At 61.3% G+C, this 16,694-nt stretch overlaps 1 protein-coding gene across 18 annotated transcripts in view; it reads left to right on the top strand.

Moving 5' to 3' along the window:
- Nucleotides 1-6: 6 nt before the first annotated feature.
- The window catches only part of KCNQ2 (potassium voltage-gated channel subfamily Q member 2), a 51,559-nt gene continuing 34,871 nt past the window's right edge, over nucleotides 7-16,694 (top strand). For 17 of the 18 annotated variants that reach the window (XM_040459892.1, XM_040459896.1, XM_040459888.1 and 14 more), the window contains exon 1: nucleotides 7-338. In XM_040459892.1, coding sequence (XP_040315826.1) covers nucleotides 43-338 — 296 coding nt within the window. In that variant the 5' untranslated portion in view covers nucleotides 7-42. Of the gene's footprint in view, nucleotides 339-6,928; nucleotides 7,086-16,694 lie in introns of all 18 variants that reach the window. The other variant, XM_040459900.1, reaches the window with a different exon arrangement.

The following is a 16,694-nucleotide window of genomic DNA, read 5'->3' as shown; positions in this document are numbered from 1 at the left end:
TCGCCCGCTGAGCCCGCGCCCGCCGGGGCGCCGCCCGGCACCATGGTGCAGAAGTCGCGCAACGGCGGCGTGTACCCCGGCCCGAGCGGGGAGAAGAAGCTCAAGGTGGGCTTCGTGGGGTTGGACCCCGGCGCGCCCGACTCCACCCGGGACGGCGCGCTGCTCATCGCCGGCTCCGAGGCCCCCAAGCGCGGCAGCATCCTGAGCAAGCCGCGCGCGGGAGGCGCGGGCGCCGGGAAGCCCCCCAAGCGCAACGCCTTCTACCGCAAGCTGCAGAATTTCCTCTACAACGTGCTGGAGCGGCCGCGCGGCTGGGCGTTCGTCTACCACGCCTACGTGTGAGTGCGCGCCGGCGGGGGGCGCGAGGGGCGGGGGGGGGGGGGGCCGGCGGGTGCGCGCCGGCGGGGGGCGGGGGGGGGGGGGGGGCCTACGGGTGAGTGCGCGCCGGCGGGGGTCTCGGGGGACGCGGACGCGGGGTCGCTGGGCAGCGTGGGGGGTCTATGTGTGAGTGAGCGCCGGCGGGGTCGCGGGGCGCACGGCGGTGGGGGGGGGGGGCCCATGGGGCCCCCCCCGGGGGGGGGCGGGGGGGGGGGGGGGGCCTCTGTGTGTCCGAGCGCCCGTGTCGGTCACGCCGGTGCCGTGCTCTGAGCCGGGGGACCGCGTTCCCTGGCTAAAGCGAAGGGCGGAGACGGTAGTGCGATTTGGAAGGAGTTCTGGGGCCCGGGCGTTCAGGCGGGTGTGGGGGAGCCATCCCCCTACCGCCAGCGGCCTGGTTGGGTTTCATCAGCCCCTCCCCCGCAGGATGGGGAGATGTGCGGCGCCCCAGCCTCCCTTCCTCGGCCCGAGGCCCCTCCCCACGGCCGCTGCGCTGAACAAAGGGCCAGCCCGGAGGGAGGGTGGCGCTGCGGGTCCTGCCACTGGATCTGGACTCCTGGAGGCCCCCTCTGGCCTAGACTCCCCCAAGGAAGGGGGCAAGGGGCTGGGGGAAGGGGCTGGCCCGCTGTTCCTCAACCCCCAAGCCGCTCACTCTCCAGCTAGGGTGAGCCTCAGGGCTGCTGAAATGGGGAGGAGGGGTGTGCAAATATTACCTCCCTCTCCCAGCTCTAGGCTGAGGGTTGTGGTCTGTCTTGCCCCGCGGTTCCTGCCCTTCTCCTTGGCCCGGCCGGGCCGGCCCCCGGCCCCGCCCGCACACAGCAGCCCTGACCCCTGTCAGCTGGAGGGGCAGGTATGTGTCTAACGCAGCGCACATTCTGGGCTCTGGAGCCCCTCCTTGGTAGAGTGGTCACCCAGGAGGAGCGGTGCTGCTGGCCCAGGAACGGGCTCTTGGTTTCCCAGGCCCTGTTCAGGGAACTCCTGGCTCCTGGGGCAGGTCCGGTGGTCTCGGAGTGTTCACGTGTGTGGTGTTGCGGGAGCTGCTGTGTGCGGACTGGGCCGTTGGCATGCACAGTCTCTGAGCAGGCAGGCGCTCTCTGCCATCCCAGTTAGACTGGGACCGGGACTCGGCCATTTTGTGTGAAAGAGGCATTTTGGGATGGGATTGAGGGACGGATTCTGGGAAAGCACCTCCATGTGCCCCCTCGGGACGGGAGGCGTGTGTGCCCCATGAATGTACCCATGTGCCTGTGAGTGTGTGCCCTGGACAGATCCTCCGTGGGATGGGGGAGAACACCCCGGGAGGGAAATGCTGGAGGGGAGGGTGTCTCGGGGAGGGACCACGATCCTGGCAGGTGCCTCGGGCACGTCTCCAGGCCCAGCGCTGAACCACCTGGGAGTCCAGACGGGCGGGGCTGTTCTAGCAACATGAGTGTCCCCCCCCAGCGGCCCCAGTGAGGGGACTGGCTCTTCCCATGTAGGCGTACTCAGGTATGCTGTTCATCTTGGGAAGAGCCCTGTGTCTCCTCACCGGTGGCCCTCCTATCACCACCTCCCTCCCCGTCTGGTGGGACCAGCTCTGGTCGTCCGGGGGTCGCGGCCCAAGGTGGCCTCCAGTGTGTGGCCAGAGCCCGCCCCCAGCCCCTGGGTGCCTCTGCCAGACCCGTGGTGCGGCTGCCGGAGCGAGCGCTGTGCTTTGGCCCTGCACGTCCTGCCAGCCAGGGACGTCCTGGGGGTCCCGTCTGTGTGGCCCCGTCTCCAGCCCTGAGTGGCTCCTCCCTGCCGGGGCCTGAAGCAGCCAGCCCCTCCTGCCCCCTAAAAGCTGCAGCATCCAGAATGGGGAGCAGAGCAAAGCAGAGCGTGAGGGAAGCCTGAGTCTGGTTGCGGCTCTCGTGTCTGTGGGGTCTGTGCTGGGGTCCACCTCAGGTGTCTGTGAGCCTGGATGTCCAGACCTGCGGCGTGTGGGGGCATGGGGGACAGTGGTCCTCGCTGCCCAGGCGGCCTGCTCAGCCCCTTCCTGCTTCTCTACCGAGGGCACAGAGCTCTCTCCGCACCCCTCCCCCCCAACCCCCCCAACCGCCCCCCCCCCCCCCCCCGCCTCGCTCACTGGCAGGAGGGGAGCAGAGGTCTCGGCAGCTGCTGGATTCGACACTTGAGTGCAGTCACAGAATGTGCAGGCCTCAGTCTTCCCACAGTGAAATGGGCACCATACTCCCTGTTCCCAGGGCCCCGGAGACCTGAGCTGCCCTCTCAGGGTGGCCCAGTGGCTCTCCCTGGATGGTGACGTGTCTTCTGCCTGCTTTTGTAGCTCCTACTCAGCCCCCAGGCCCCCAGGTGTGGAGTTCTCCCCCGTCCCTGTGCCCGTGCTTGGGGTCCAGCCCCCCCCGGTGCTGGTCTGCTCGAGGCCAAAGTTACTCGACGGTGCGGCAACCCTCGCATCCCCTTGCCCGGCACAAGGACTGGCCCGTATCTGAGTGTCATTTGGTTTGTTGATTCATTAATTAAATGAAGTCCAGGCCCCTCTTCCCTGCCTGGCACTGAGTGGGCCTGGGGAAGCCAGTGGAGGGCAGGCACAAGGCCTATACAGTCTGTCCCGGCCAGAAAGGAGTCCTCGGGCCTGGGGCAGCCCTGAGCCCCCTGGGACCACATTTCTTCTCCTTTTGCCACCACAGCCTGGCTTCTGGAAGTTGGAGGTGTGCCAGCCCCTCTGGGTGTCCCAGGGGATCCTGGGGGCAGTGGTTCTCAGAGGTGGGGAGGGAGGGTGGCCGCCCTGTGGCCTCCCGGCTTGGTGGGCCTCAGGCAGGTTCCTCCTCTTCCGTCTGTGGAAGGGGCTTTCTCCGAAGACACGCCTCTGGGACCAGAGCTATGGCCATCACTCCTTCCTGGTGTGAGCTTTTTGAGACCTGCTTCTGGAGACAGGAGCCTTCCCTGCATCAGGGGGAATCCGACACCGGCTGAGGTGTGGGCCCTCCTGGGCAGAAACAGCTTGCACCCCCCCCCCCCCCCCACCCAGCCCTGACGCCCCTGGAGGGTCCCTTCCTCTGCTCGTAGCGAGATAGACAGCCAGCCCCGGCTGACCTGCCCCATGTGACGGCCCACCCAGATTCGGGTGAGCAGCCCAGGCTGCACGTGGGTCCAGGGTGAGGTTGCCGGGGACCTGACCGTGTTGTCAGGACTGGGTGGGGCCCTGTGTTGAGGACCTGGGCGTGTGGGGTGGGAAAGGGGTCAGACTCAGCTGCAGGAGGCCCACAGATTTTCCTCATCCCCCTCCTCTCCTCCCCACTGCCCGCCCCTCCTCACTCCTCAGGCTGGAGCTTCAGGGTTCGGACGTTCTGTGCACCCTGACAGCGGGGGCGTTTTTGTGTGAGAGGGTTTTCGAGATAGAAGGTCTGGAGTTTCCATGACTTTCTCAAAGCGGATGTGAGCCACAGAAAAGGCTTAGGCCACCTTTCAGGGGTGTGTCCCCCGCGCTCAATGGGAGTCCTTCAGGGGGATCTCCTTAGGGTGGTCTCTCTGGCTGCAGCTGGGGGTGGGGTTTATTTTGTGTCTACAGTGTGTGGGTCTCGGATGTGTCCCTGGGAGCCTGGGAGGTGCCCATTCTCACTGGTGGGGAGACTGAGGCCAGGCCAGGTTGAGAGGGTTCCGGAGCTGCCCCACTCAGGCTGAAAGGGGTCTCTGCCTTGGAGATGAGAGTTTGGGGGTACAGATTGCTTAACCTTTCCGACATCTGAAAGCCACTTTAAGTTGCCAGGATGAAATTGCATTTAAAATAGGCCGGGTGGAAAATGCCGGTGACGGCCACGGGGCTGAGCCCGTGAAGTCTGCGCTCACTTGACTGGCTCACTTTTTGTGAGCTGTTTTCTCTTGGGCTCGACTGCCAAGCCCTCTGTGTCCTCAGATGGCATCTGCTGTGGGGCCGGTGCTGGGGGCTGTGGGGCCCCGTGTGACCTCTTGCCCCCCCCCCCCCAGCAGCAGGCTGGGGTCCGGGGCTTCATGGCCTTGCTCCAGTCCCCTGCGTGGCCTTGGCTAACCCAAGTGGGGTCACACTGTTGGCCCGCACAGGCTGCCTGCTGTCCCCTCCCGCTCATCTGCCACCGGTGGGCCACCTGGGTGGGAGGTGGAGCCTTGGCCCTCAGCCTTGACCCTGAGCGTTGGCCACTCTGTTCCTTGGTCTGACTGCATTTGGGGGTTGAGTGTGGCCCCGGGGCGGTGGCAGGGTCCCTCCTCTGCTGACGGAGCATTCTGTGTTTCCAGAAGAAGACTGTATTCTCAACTGCTTTCCAGTCGCAGACCTCTCTATAGGCCTGGGGAGAAAGTGTCCACTGGGACTTGGAGAATCTTATGGAAATTTCCACAAAGGTGGGAATGCCAGGAGAGTTGTGGTTTCCAGGGAAACCAGGGCTTAGCAGACCATCCTCGCTGGCCTGGAGACCTCGGGCGTCTTTGCAGAACTTCCCACCCTCTGTTGAAAGTGAGATCACTCTGTACCAGTATAACATTTTTTGATCACTGTCCACTGTCACACGGGGTCAGTCTCCACACACATTCTTGGGTCTGCAAGGCGATAGGGTAGGTGGGAGGCTCAGTGCTGGACAGCTTCACAGATTCAAGCAGAAAAAAAATCTCGGTTTTATTAGAAATCCGTACAAGTCAAATATTCCAAGTCCGAAGTCTCAGAAGGAGGGAGGCTCGGCTTGGCTAGTGACGTGGGCACCACTGTGCGTTGGGGACCCTGAGACCCCAGATGCTCACCATGTGGTGGGAGGGCCACCCTGCTTCTAACAAAGCTTAAACCCCAGAAGGTCAGGTTACTGAGCCAGATTACTTCCAGGAGGCACAGGCTGAGTCCGGATGGAGTTCCTTTTTTTTCTTTTTTTAAAGTTTATTTATTTATTTTTTTTAATTTTTTTTTCAACGTTTTTTTTTTTATTTATTTTTGGGACAGAGAGAGACAGAGCATGAACGGGCGAGGGGCAGAGAGAGAGGGAGACACAGAATCGGAAACAGGCTCCAGGCTCTGAGCCATCAGCCCAGAGCCCGACGCGGGGCTCGAACTCACGGACGGCGAGATCGTGACCTGGCTGAAGTCGGACGCTTAACCGACTGCGCCACCCAGGCGCCCCTAAAGGTTATTTTTATTTATTTTGAGAGAGAGAGAGGGAGAGAGGGAGAGAGGGGGAGGAACAAGTCGGGGAGGGGCAGAGAGACAGGGAGAGAGAGAATCCCAAGCAGGCTCTGTGTTGACAGCACAGAACTTGACATGGGGCTTGAACCCATGAATTTCGAGATCATGACCTGAGCTGAAATCAAGAGTTGGATGCTTAACTAACTGAGTCCCCCAGGCGCCCCTGGATCGAGTGCTTCCAGGTTGGGTTTTACCAGTTTATTTTCGTTAACACGTTAATCCGCAGATCTTTGTTAATACTTGCACTCCTGCCTGACCGAGGCAGGCCCTGTGGGTCTCTGCATGAGCGTTACTCGGCAGACGTTCTGGGTCCTTGTTAGTGGAGCCACAGGGCTACCTTTGGGAGCTGGCTTTCTACCCGTCCCGTAGAAGGTATAAGGTCCAGAGGACTGAGCTCTTGGGACATTTCACGGGAGGCACTGACAACGGGGTCTTGGCTGAGGGGAGGGGAGACCCCTCAGAGGCTTGAACCTTTGTGCGGGACAGGGAAGCCCACGGAGTGTGTGTTCTGTGCCCCCTGAGCGTCTGCCCGAGGCTGGACAGGGCGGGTGGGGCCAGAGGCAGGTCTGGGCGTCAGGACCCGTCCTGTTAGAAGGCTCATGATGGCGGATGGGCCCTGGGCTGCAGGCTGTTCCCCTTCGGGGGCAGAGCTTATAAGGGATATCAGTGACTGGTGTGTGCCCAATGTCTTGTTACCGTGATGGTGCTGGGATACCTCTCAGGTGGCTCTTTTTAAGTATTCTCAAGTACAAATGTTGGGTCTTCCTGGATGGACGTTGCGGGGGCGCGTTGGTAGCGGATGTCACCACGTTCGCCCTCGCTGAGGTCATGCTGTCTCAATTCCTCCTATTGGGTGTGTCACTTAACCGCTCACTATTCATGGCGTGACGTTGTAGCCAGTGGAGATGGTCCAGAGGGCACATTCCTGTGAAAGATGGCGAGTGGTGGGGACCCCTAGCTCTAGGCTCACCTGATTGGGGTCCTGCCTCCACTGATGTCCCGGGACCGAGTCTTCTTGTCTGTAACGGGGGCTAAGAGCTCCGTGTTCATCTCCTGCAAATCATCCGGTGTGGTGTTTGATGTGTGTGGTGCTCACGAAGCTCGTGGCCGTTGTTGCCAGGTCTCCGTGGTTGTGGCTTAGCAAAATGAAAAGCGTCGTCCTGCATAGAGACTGGTCAGACAGGTGGACAACGGTTAGCAAGCATGTCCTGGACAGCGCCCTCAGCCATCTGCCCCTCGGCCCAGCCACGGCCAGTCCTCAGCCATCAGCCAGTAGCCGGGCCTGGATCAGGAGGTTTGTGGCTGCTGTTAACGAGCCCGCACGTAAACATGAGGCCTCTGACACTTCAGACGCTTGCTTGTGTGTTGCAGGGGGACCTGCTGTTTTCCTGAAGGAAGTTGCTTGCTCTACAGCCGCCTGGGTCCGGGGACACGTCTTCTGTTCACAGCCGAATGGCACACATCCCCAGCATCCTGAGCCTCCAGACATGGAGGCAGAACGGTTTGGGCTTGAAGAACACTGTTGCGGGTGGGTTGGACGGGCGGACTCTTGGGACCCGAAAGAACTTCGCCGGGGACATCTGGTTTCCACCTGGGCGTCCTGACCAGCCCCCCCCCCCCCCCCACCATCCTCGGCTAAGTCATGTAGTGACTTAGGTGTGTGTGGGCCTCAAGGCTGAGCCCACCTTCGACCGCGCTGTCCCCAGAGCGTGGGAGACGCTGCGGGCACGGCTGCTTTCTTCTGCAAGGCTGGAGCTCAGTGGTGCTCTCCAGCAGCAATGTGCTGACAGCTCCAGCAGCCTCTTAAAACGGCTCCTCACTTGTGATGATGCGCCAGGCCGTCGCTGCGGGAGGAAGTGTGTCTTCCTGTTGTGGCTGTGTGGCACCCATCCACCCTGCCCAGCAAAGCTGGAACAGCTTAGCTGGGTCCTAGGTACGAAGAAGAGGGCCGTGCAGACCTAAGATTGTCCCCAGAGAACAACGTCGTCTGTGCTGGGGGGAGGGTTTTGAAGAAAGCAGTGCTTCTGGAAATGAGTCCCGTTTGTCCTTGTCCCCGGGGCCCCTTTCAGCAGCTGGGCCCCACCCTTCGCGGTGGTGATGCGTTGCACTGATCCGTTCGTTCTCAGCTCGCTTTCCCGGCTGCTGGTGGCACAGTGGTGAACCCCCGGAGTGAGTTTGCTCTCCTTCTGTAGTTCTTGGGGAGGTGCATGCGTGTCAGAGAGGGTCAGCAGTGGCAGAGATGGCTCTCCCTGTAGCCTGTTCCTCATGTGAATTTAAAAAGCCGGGGCCACAGAGTCGGAGGGGAGGGGGTCCACGGGGTGTTCAGTAGATGGACTCATCTGGAGCTGGGGGCAGGGAGGGCTGGAGTTTTTATTGTTTGAAGCTGGTCTAGGTCATGATGAAGGCCCTGAGGACTGCAGGGTCCCTGGACTGGGGGCCCTCCGGCTGAGCTGCCCAGGGGCAGCTGTCCGCTCCACATTTCCAGGGGAGTAGGTGCTCCTAGAATGATTTGCTCTCAGTAAGTTTGTGCAGCTTTCTCTGCAAGGGTCTTGCTGAGCATGGCAGGATGGGTCCTCGTGGGGCGCCCAAGGGGACTAGGCTGGGGGCTCATTGTGGGGAAGGAAGGGCCTGGTATAGTCACACTGATGGGCACTGGCTGTGGGTCTGAGTGCTGATTAAGGAGCCTCTTGTCCCTAAAGCAATCCACCACCAACCCTGCCATACACCTGTAGCCTCACCCTTTCCCGGTGCAGAGAGGGGACTGTGGCCCTTGGGGATGCTGGCCCCAGTGAGGTGTTGAACCTAACCCTTCCTCTTGCCCCCCGGACTCTGGTTCCTGCGGGGTTCAGTCACAGGGGCAGTCAGGTCTCAGAAAGGGGGTCCTCTGACCCTTCCCCGAGTCTCCAGGATGATGAGCAGGGGTGGGAACAAGATTGTTTTTAGGTGCTCCACACACCTGCTGTCCGTCAGCCCCCAGATGCTGAGGTCAGGACCCCAGGTGAGTGGTCATGGACTCAAGGCCACTTGATGGTAAGTGGGGCAGCCGGGATTCAGGCCTGGCAGGTGCTGGGTCAAAGAGGTCATGGCCTTCTGCAACAGCCCCCCACAAATGGGAGAGGTGACCTGACTGGGGGGGGGGGGTTCTGGCTTCCCCCCCAGCCACCAGCTGCCCAGAATCTTGGTCCCACTGCTTAGCACCTGGGGTTAGTTGAAGGGAAGGGATGCTGGGGGGACAGGGCCTTGGCTTTCCTGGCGGCTCCTTGCAGAGACCATGAAGGTTGGGGCCACGGCTGCTCCCCTTGGGGGAAATGGGGGATGGGTGTGTTCCGGGTCAGCCCTGAGCCTGACTTTCATCTCCAGGACGTGCTGCAGAGCTGAGTGTCATTAGTCTCTACTGGTTATCTAGCCTGAATACAATTAGGTCTCTAATTTTTTTGGATTACTCGGAATAATGTTGTAAATGTACAGAAAGTCCTAATGGGAGTCATTGGGAACAGTGTACCCGGATGTCCCTTAATCATCTGTGATGGTGGCAGGTCGGCTGCTCACAGTGGATGGATGGGTAGTGCCGAGTGAGCCCGGCCGCAGAGGGCATCCCCCTGGATTGTTCCTGGTGGCCTGCAGGGTGCGGCCATCCCCTGCCCAGCTGCACTCCTTCCCCCTAGGTCTTGTCTGCTTTGCTCTTTCCGTCCACGGAATTAGAGAGCTTAGAACTTCTGAGTTTGCTTTTCCATTTAGGCTTGGAAAAAAATGTTTGAAGTGTTTGGAGGAAAAGGCCAGTTTCTCCTGGGACCCCAGGTTTGTGGGGAGGTGGTGACAAGCTGCGGGAGGCTCACAGAGAAGCCAGTTCACTGGGAGAGGATGTGGAAGTGCCAATTCTGGCCCAGCAGCCGACGGCTTGCCGCAGGAGCCTGCTGGGCCCATGGGAGTTTGTTCACCCACAGACAGAGCCTCAGTGAGCCTCCCTCAGGAGGGCAGGGCCTGACCCAGTGTGCTGTTCATCATGTGCACAAGGGCAGAGCAGGGGAGCATTTTGGAGCTTAGGTCCCAGATGGGATTAAGAAGAAGGCAGGTGGGTTTCCCTTGGCCTACCCCAGGCCTGTGGGCAGGAGAGGGTGCTGGCCATGGTGCTGGGCAGGAGAGGGTGCTGGCCATGGTGCTGGCCATGGTGCTGAACAGGAGCCCACGGCCCTGGCCCTTCATGGGCACCAGCCAAGGCCCATGGGGCGTGAGGGGCCCCTTGGCCCCTTGGCTGGTGCTGGGGAAGGGGCTGGGGAGGCTGCACAAGCACCAGCCCTTTTCACCTGGACCACTTGCTTGCATCTCCAGATTTAGCTTGTGCTCCCAGCGATCCTTTCTTCCCAGTTAGCATTCTTGCCTGCGTGTCTGAGGCATGTGTGGTTTAACTAGCCAAAAGCTGAATGAATGTGGCATGGACAGAAAGCAGGTGTTTCAACCCTGCCTGAGTGAGGGGTGCCAGCAGCTTCTTAAACCATTGGGTATGGTCTGTCGTCTTTGCTGATGACAGAAATAATACACACCCCTCGTGGGGAGCTGGGAAGATACAGTCAAACACGGGAAGAATGTTTGTGTCACCTGGTTTATTTTCAGGCATCTGTGCCCATCCTGTGCGTTTTTTAAGCGAGATAGGATTCAGACTTCTCTAATCCTTTTCCACGCTAACGACGTACTGTGAAGTTTCCCTGTGGAATTACATGTACCTGTTTGGCGAGCACTGGGCTTTGTCTCTGTCATAAGAGCTCCTGGTGCTCCCTGGGTGACAAGGTGGCCCTGTCCCTGACTCCCCTCACCTTGTGCCCTCAGTGGTTTATAGCTTGGGAGGAGACAGTGGCTGTGGGTGCTGGCCTGGAGAATGGACCCCACGCACACGCCTGGGGGAGGACTGGGACCAAGGAGGGGGCATGTTAAAAAGGGGTTCTGCCTGTGGGTGAGCCTCCTGTCACTTGGAGGCATGTGAGTGGAGTCCAAGAAAACACTCACTAGGGATGATTTTAGGGGACCAGTATGCCAGAGCTGTGCGCCGTGGGAGCACAGGGGATGGGCCAGCCCAAGAGCCAGTTGGAGGCTCTTCAGGAAGAGTCTGGGGGAGACTGACCCTGGGGGAGGCAGGCCTGGCTGTCCCATCAACATCAGGGGGCAGTGGGGCAGGGAGGCAGGTCTGTTGGTTCCTGTGCTCATGTAGGGAACGTGGGATGTTTTGTGGGGCGTGGTCCTAACTGATCCCACTGCTGAGCACCTTCTCCCCAAAAGCTGATGTCTTCTCAGCAGATGACAGTTCTGCTGTGTCCTGACCCCAGAGCTCACATCCACAGCAGTGCTGGCTGCCTCAGAGGCACCCTCCTCATCCTGCACGAGGCTCCCCTGTGATTGTACGGACGGGCACGAGTTACCTCTGTCATTTCCTCTGGGGTGTGGCCTTGCCGGAAGTGAGCCACATCTACCCTGTTGTGGGTTCCTGTGTGGCCAGGCTCCTCAGACAGGGCCAAGCCCCTCCTGGTCTCAGGACCCCCATGCTCTGCCTTTGGAAGCTCTCTGGGTCCCTCTAGGACACAGGCTTCCTACCCATGGGCCCCTTCTTTCCAGTTCTTTCCAGTGGTGTTTAGAGACTGCTCAGGATGCACCACCGAGCCTTGTCTGAATGGGGCCGCGGGCTGCTCTCCAGTTGGATCTGACCTCACGAGGGCCATCTTGGCTGTCATGCGTCAGGATGCACATGCCACTCCTGTGTGTGAGTTCTCGCTGTGTACTCGGGGGCCAGCAGAGAGGGCAGGAGAGGAAATGAATGGACCCCTCCTCAGAGGGTACCAGTGTAGGAAGGCTGGGCAGTCTGTCAGAAACCTGAGGACAAGGAGGAGGCAGCCCTATGGTGGATGTGCAAGCAGGAAAGAACTCCAGGTAGTAAGAGGAGTGTGTGCAAAGGCCCTGGGGCAGGGAAGCTGGCTTGCGGAAGCTGAGAAATAGACAAGAGGGGAGCGAAGCACACTTCCTATCTCTGGTGGGGGTCTCTGGTGGGGGTGGCAGGTGTTTGCAGTGGGGCATGGTGGACACGGGACACAGGGTGCATCAGATGGAAGAGCCAAGATGAGGTCTTTGGAGGAAGGGAGACACCTAGAAGGGTTCTGACTGGGGGCTGTGAGCCTGGAGGAGGTCACAATCATCTATGAGAAGGGTGGGGTTGGGGAGGCAGAGAAGACCCAGGAGTGCAAAGTAGGGACTGCGGCGCAGCCCCTGTGTGGACGGGGTGTGGGGTGGGGGGAGCCCCTCGGGTGTGCTCGCGTGAGCCAGGTGGTGATTACCCCGGTCTCCCAGGATCGAGCAGGAGGCACCTGGGGAAATGGCCTTTATTGTGTGCTGAGCCAGCGGGCTTCCTGCCCGGGCCCCTTGGGTTCAGTCCCTTTGCACACCTCCCAGTCCTGGAGCACCTGGCGCTTCACCAGGATGCTGGCTCTCTTGGGGAGGGGGGCAAGGTCTGCAGTGGGCAAAAGGGGGGCTGGGGGCCCCTGTGAACTTGGGGCTTCTGATGGGTGGATGACTAGGGGGCGAGGCTCAGGGAGGGAAGGACATCTGACCTGCATGGCCCCCTGTCCAGAGAGACCTTGGAGGGACCCTGGCCATCCTGGGGTCACTGGCCAGTGGGGGGCTTCAAGGGGTCCCCTGAGAGCACCTTCCTGCCCTGGGTGTTGGGAGAGGAAGGGGCATTAGTGTGAAAGGTGTGGCTGTGGGGTGGCCACGGGCGCCAGTTGGTGGATGGGTGCAGTGAGGTGGGGGTGGGGTCTGGGCAGGCCAAGGCTGTTTATGGGGGACTGACTCAAGTGCCGGGCCAAGAGCCGGACCTTCTGAGGTCTGGGACTTCCTGAGTTGAGGCATCCGTCGCACCTCCATCACCTCCCCCAGCCTTAGGTGCAGGTAGGTGCCACCAAGAAGCCTCCGTTCTCTGATTAGCAGGCTCAGGTGGGCTGGGGGCAGGCCGCGCCCACGGGTGAGACTTGGCTCCAGAAGAGGGGTCTCAGGAGTGCGGCCTTGGCCTCCCTCCAACGCTGGCGGGATCTCAAAGTGATTTTTCACATCTGGTTTACGCCTGGAGCAGCCGTCAGCAGTCCGGGCTCCGTCGCTACTGGAGATTGGAAGTGGCAGCGTGTCCTGCAGGCAGAGCAGTTCATTAGGGGCGAAATTAGATTCCGGGCTGTAGCGCCGGCTGCAGTCCTAGCGGACGAGGTGAGCGGGAGGCTCCCGCGGCCCGGCGGCCAGTCTGGACGGGAGGGCCTGCTTTGGCCTCACACTGGAAGCTAGCCCAGCCCCGGGCCCTGCTGGGCTTCTGGGCCACCCAGCCCCCGGGGAGGCACAGCCTGATTGGGATGGACATTATTCTGGGGAGAGGGAATTTCTACAGCGGAAGACGGTGCTCAGGCTCGACCCTGAACGGCCACGGTGAGCTGCTTCAGAGCCTCTGTTTTCCCATCTGTTAAATGGGTGAGAACGTTTTCTGCCTTTAGGGTTGTCGTGGGCCTGGTGCATAGTAGACTCACTGTGAATTCTAGCCTGGAGGGGCGGGGCTGGATGTCACAGACCCTTCCCCACTTGCTGAAGAGCAGCCAGTGGGGGCTGGAGGGACAGTGGTGTGCTGGCAACCTTCTCCGATCCCGGCTGCTCCCTTGTTAGATGGTGATTTCACTAAGTACACAAATGAGATTAACAGCCCCAGCCATCTCCTGAGTTAGTCTTTGGAGGCCGTGAAGGGGTCTGGGGTGGGCCTGACCATGGGGGCTTTGCCCTGCCAGTGCCGAGGGACCCTCCCAGTTGGCCCCACAGCAGTGAATCAGGACTGAGGAGCCAGGTGGCAGGGGTTCTGTCATATTTTCCCAGAAAATAAATAATTCCCTGCTGCCAGATGGGGCGAGGGTGTGGGACGGGGAGACGGAAGCAGAAGCAGAGGAGTCTCTCCCTGGAGGTGGGCGCTGCCCCTGTGTCTCAAGTGCAGGGGCAGGCAGAGCACACATGTGCACACACCCGCACAGGCGCACGCACATCCTCACAGGCGTGTGCACACCCACACACGCGCACACGCCCACAGAGCGCACCCCGTGACGTGCAGGTGTGGCTGCAGGCTGACCACCAGGAGGGGCCCCTCTGGCCAGTGTGATTGCCTCCACCGTCCTCTGTCTCTCCTGTCACCTCGCGTCTGCTCTGGGCCCCTCCCCGCACCGCTGTCTGTGTGTCAGGACCCCAGCCCTCAGGACCCTGCCAGTCCTCTGCTCAGAGCTCGGGCTGTGGCTCAGATGTCCCTCCTGACGTCTGGCTGCGGTTTCTCCTGCTGCCCGGTGCAGACGGTGTTTGCTGTGGGTCCTGGGGCGCAGCAGCAGGCAGCCAGCGGGGGTGTGCTTCCAGCCAGAGCTGCGTCTCCAGGTGGCCCGCTTCCTCGCTGCTCGTGAGCGTCATCTGAGGTCCCTTGTCACCCTGGCTCCCCCTCCTCACCCCCCCCCCCCATCCCGGCCCCTGGAATCTGGGCTGCTTGAGATATTGGTCTCCTTGGCAACCGCTGCCGGAGAACTCGCGATCATAACCATTCTCGGGCTGCAGGGAAACCGCCCCATTCTGGCACCGGGGACACTTCCTCCCTCCTTTGTTTTCCCAGGCTGGAGGGCATGAGAAGGCCCTCCCCCACCCGGGCCTTTGGGTGCTGGAGAGACCAGGCTGGGATGAGCCTGTGGGGTGGGTAGAGCCACTCACCTGTCCCCATCAGGAGGAAGCAGACCAGCCATCCTGCGCCAGCACAGCACAGATTTCTATCTGAACGTTTCCTCATGAGCCACGTCGGTCCTCGGGGCCTGGAGGGGACACACTCTGAGCACGTGGCCGTGCCGTGAGGGGCCCCTGCGGTGGTGCTGGTCTTCCCTGTGCACCGTCCCCAACACCTCTCCTAGGGCGAGGGGTGGGAAGAAGGGCCCCTTCCTCCCACAGCTGTCAGGAGCCGGGACTGAGGGTCACGGGGTCGCTGAGGGAAAGGACTGTGGGAACACTGGCCATTTGCAGACCCCAGAGCACCCACAGGAAACTCCAGGTCTGCCCAGGGCCCCAACCGCTGCAGCCCAGGGGCCCCGCCATGGGCTGCGGGGCTTTGGTGACTCTCCCCTGTTGCCTTGCAGGAGGCTGGCCCCTCCTCCAGGCTCCCCAGGGCTGGACCCCACCCACGTGTCCCCATCACCAAGGACACTGTGCTCTGGCATCATGAGGCCAGAGGCAGAGCCCCCTACCACCTTTCTGAGACTCAGTGTTCCCCTGTGTAAGGTGGGTATGAGTGTGGATGTGGCAGGGGGCGTGGCAGGGCACCCTTGTCACCAAGGTGCCTGCAGATGGGAAGAGGCCTGGAAAGAAGTGTATTCCCCGTTGCTCAGCGGCCTGCAGGGCCAGCTGGGGAGCGAGGGAAGGCTCTGGGATCTGTAGGAGACTCGAGTCCTGGGCCTGGGAGGCTGGGCAGGTGGGCGGCCTCTCTCCATGGGGATCTGCTTGTCTTTGCTGCGGGTGTGGGGTGCCCCACGTGGCTGCCTGCCTCCTTCCTCCTCCTCACGGGTGGGCAGGCCCCACCCCTTTCCCCCGTCTGCCGTCTGTGGCCACCTGCTCCAAAACCTCAGAAGCCGGGTGGCTTCTGCTCGGGTTCACTCTGCTCACCTGGTGGCCTAGGAACATTCACCGTGTCTGGCTTCGGGTTTTTCTTCTCCTGTATTGCTGGTGTGGCCCTGGACATCCCAGTCCCTGCCTTCTGGGAAGGGCTCTGCGTCCGTAGAGCACGGCCAGGCCATTCTGGAATGTTCCAAGATGCCAGTCAGAGCTGCCCTCGGGAAGCAGGGCTGGGAGGGCCCGGTTGCTTTGGGACTTGGGCCTTCCCTTTTTACTTCAGGGTAATGTTTTCGTACGGTGTGAGTCTGAGTGTGGACTCCCGGGTCCCCCCACACGAATGACAATGGCATCAGGCCCATCAGGCCCCATTCTTTAGTCTGGTTGGACTTGCCCTCTGCTGAGTCCTGGGACCCCCTGTCGTCCCTTTCTCTGGACCACCCCTTCCCTTCTCCCTTCTTGGCCCCACCGATTCCTTCTTGCCTTTGTGGACACCTTCTCAGGGAAGCCTGCCAGATTTCATGTCTCCCCTGGGCTCTCTGCACCTCTGCCCCGGGCCAAGCTGGGCTGGGTGGCCTCCTTGCCGTGGGCTCTCCCGTCACCCAGGCCTCCGGGGTCCTGACCCAGAGCCCTGGAGTCTCCGGGTCCCCCATTCCTGGCAGAGGCACTGTGTGTAAATGCTGCTTCCCCACTGACTGAGTCGGGAAAAAATACCACCAGGCAGAGAATTATGAATAAATATAAGACACATGAGAGCTGGACATTTTTTTTCCAGCGCTCGGTTAATTGAATAAATTGTCTAATGAGCAAAGGAAATTAATTGTGGTTTTGAGATGTGACTGTTTCTTCGCGTGGTTTTGTGTGTGCCAGCGGGCACCGGCTTTGCCTTCGTCATCTGCTGTCCGTGCCTCTGCTCCGGAGTGGGGTGCGCGCCGGGAGCGCCCTCACCAGCCACGCTCCTGGGAGGGTCGTGTGTCTCTGCACGCAGTTGCCCATCTTCGGGGAGTGTGGGGCCGACTGCCCGAGATGCCCTGGGATCCGGCCGAGGCCCTGACGTCTGGGGGCTGCATGTGCCGGCAGGACGTCCAGCTGCAGGCGGCCGGGGGGCAGGGCTCGTGGCGGACCACGCAGCGGCCTCCCCACTGTGGTCTCTCCCCCTGGCACGTCCAGGGTGGCAGTAACACACGGGAGGGGTGTGGTGTGCAGGCCCCTGTCCAGCTTCCCCACACTGTGTGCTTTGTGCCCTCAGACCCCACCTTCAGCCTTTGGACAGACACCCTGGCTGGTGTCAGATGGGGCCTCCTGGTTCCACCTCTCGGGAACTGATGGGTCTTCTGCGCACCCGCTGGGTGCGGCCCGGACGCGGGTCTGCGGCCAAGGCCCTGGGCCGGTGCTCCTTGGAAGATCGGCGGTTTCCGTTTCGGAGCCGAGAAAGGGATGTTACGAACAAGGAGGATGAGTTCATTGAGGGATGTCCACGCGGTAGCCGGTGTCCCCCCGAGAG

This window comes from Herpailurus yagouaroundi, unplaced genomic scaffold, assembly GCF_014898765.1.
Source record: "Herpailurus yagouaroundi ecotype Mexico unplaced genomic scaffold, PumYag 246, whole genome shotgun sequence".
NCBI classification, from domain to species: Eukaryota; Metazoa; Chordata; class Mammalia; order Carnivora; family Felidae; genus Herpailurus; species Herpailurus yagouaroundi.
The sequence above is the reverse complement of the archived record's forward strand: the minus strand, read 5'-3'. Positions and strand labels throughout refer to the sequence as shown.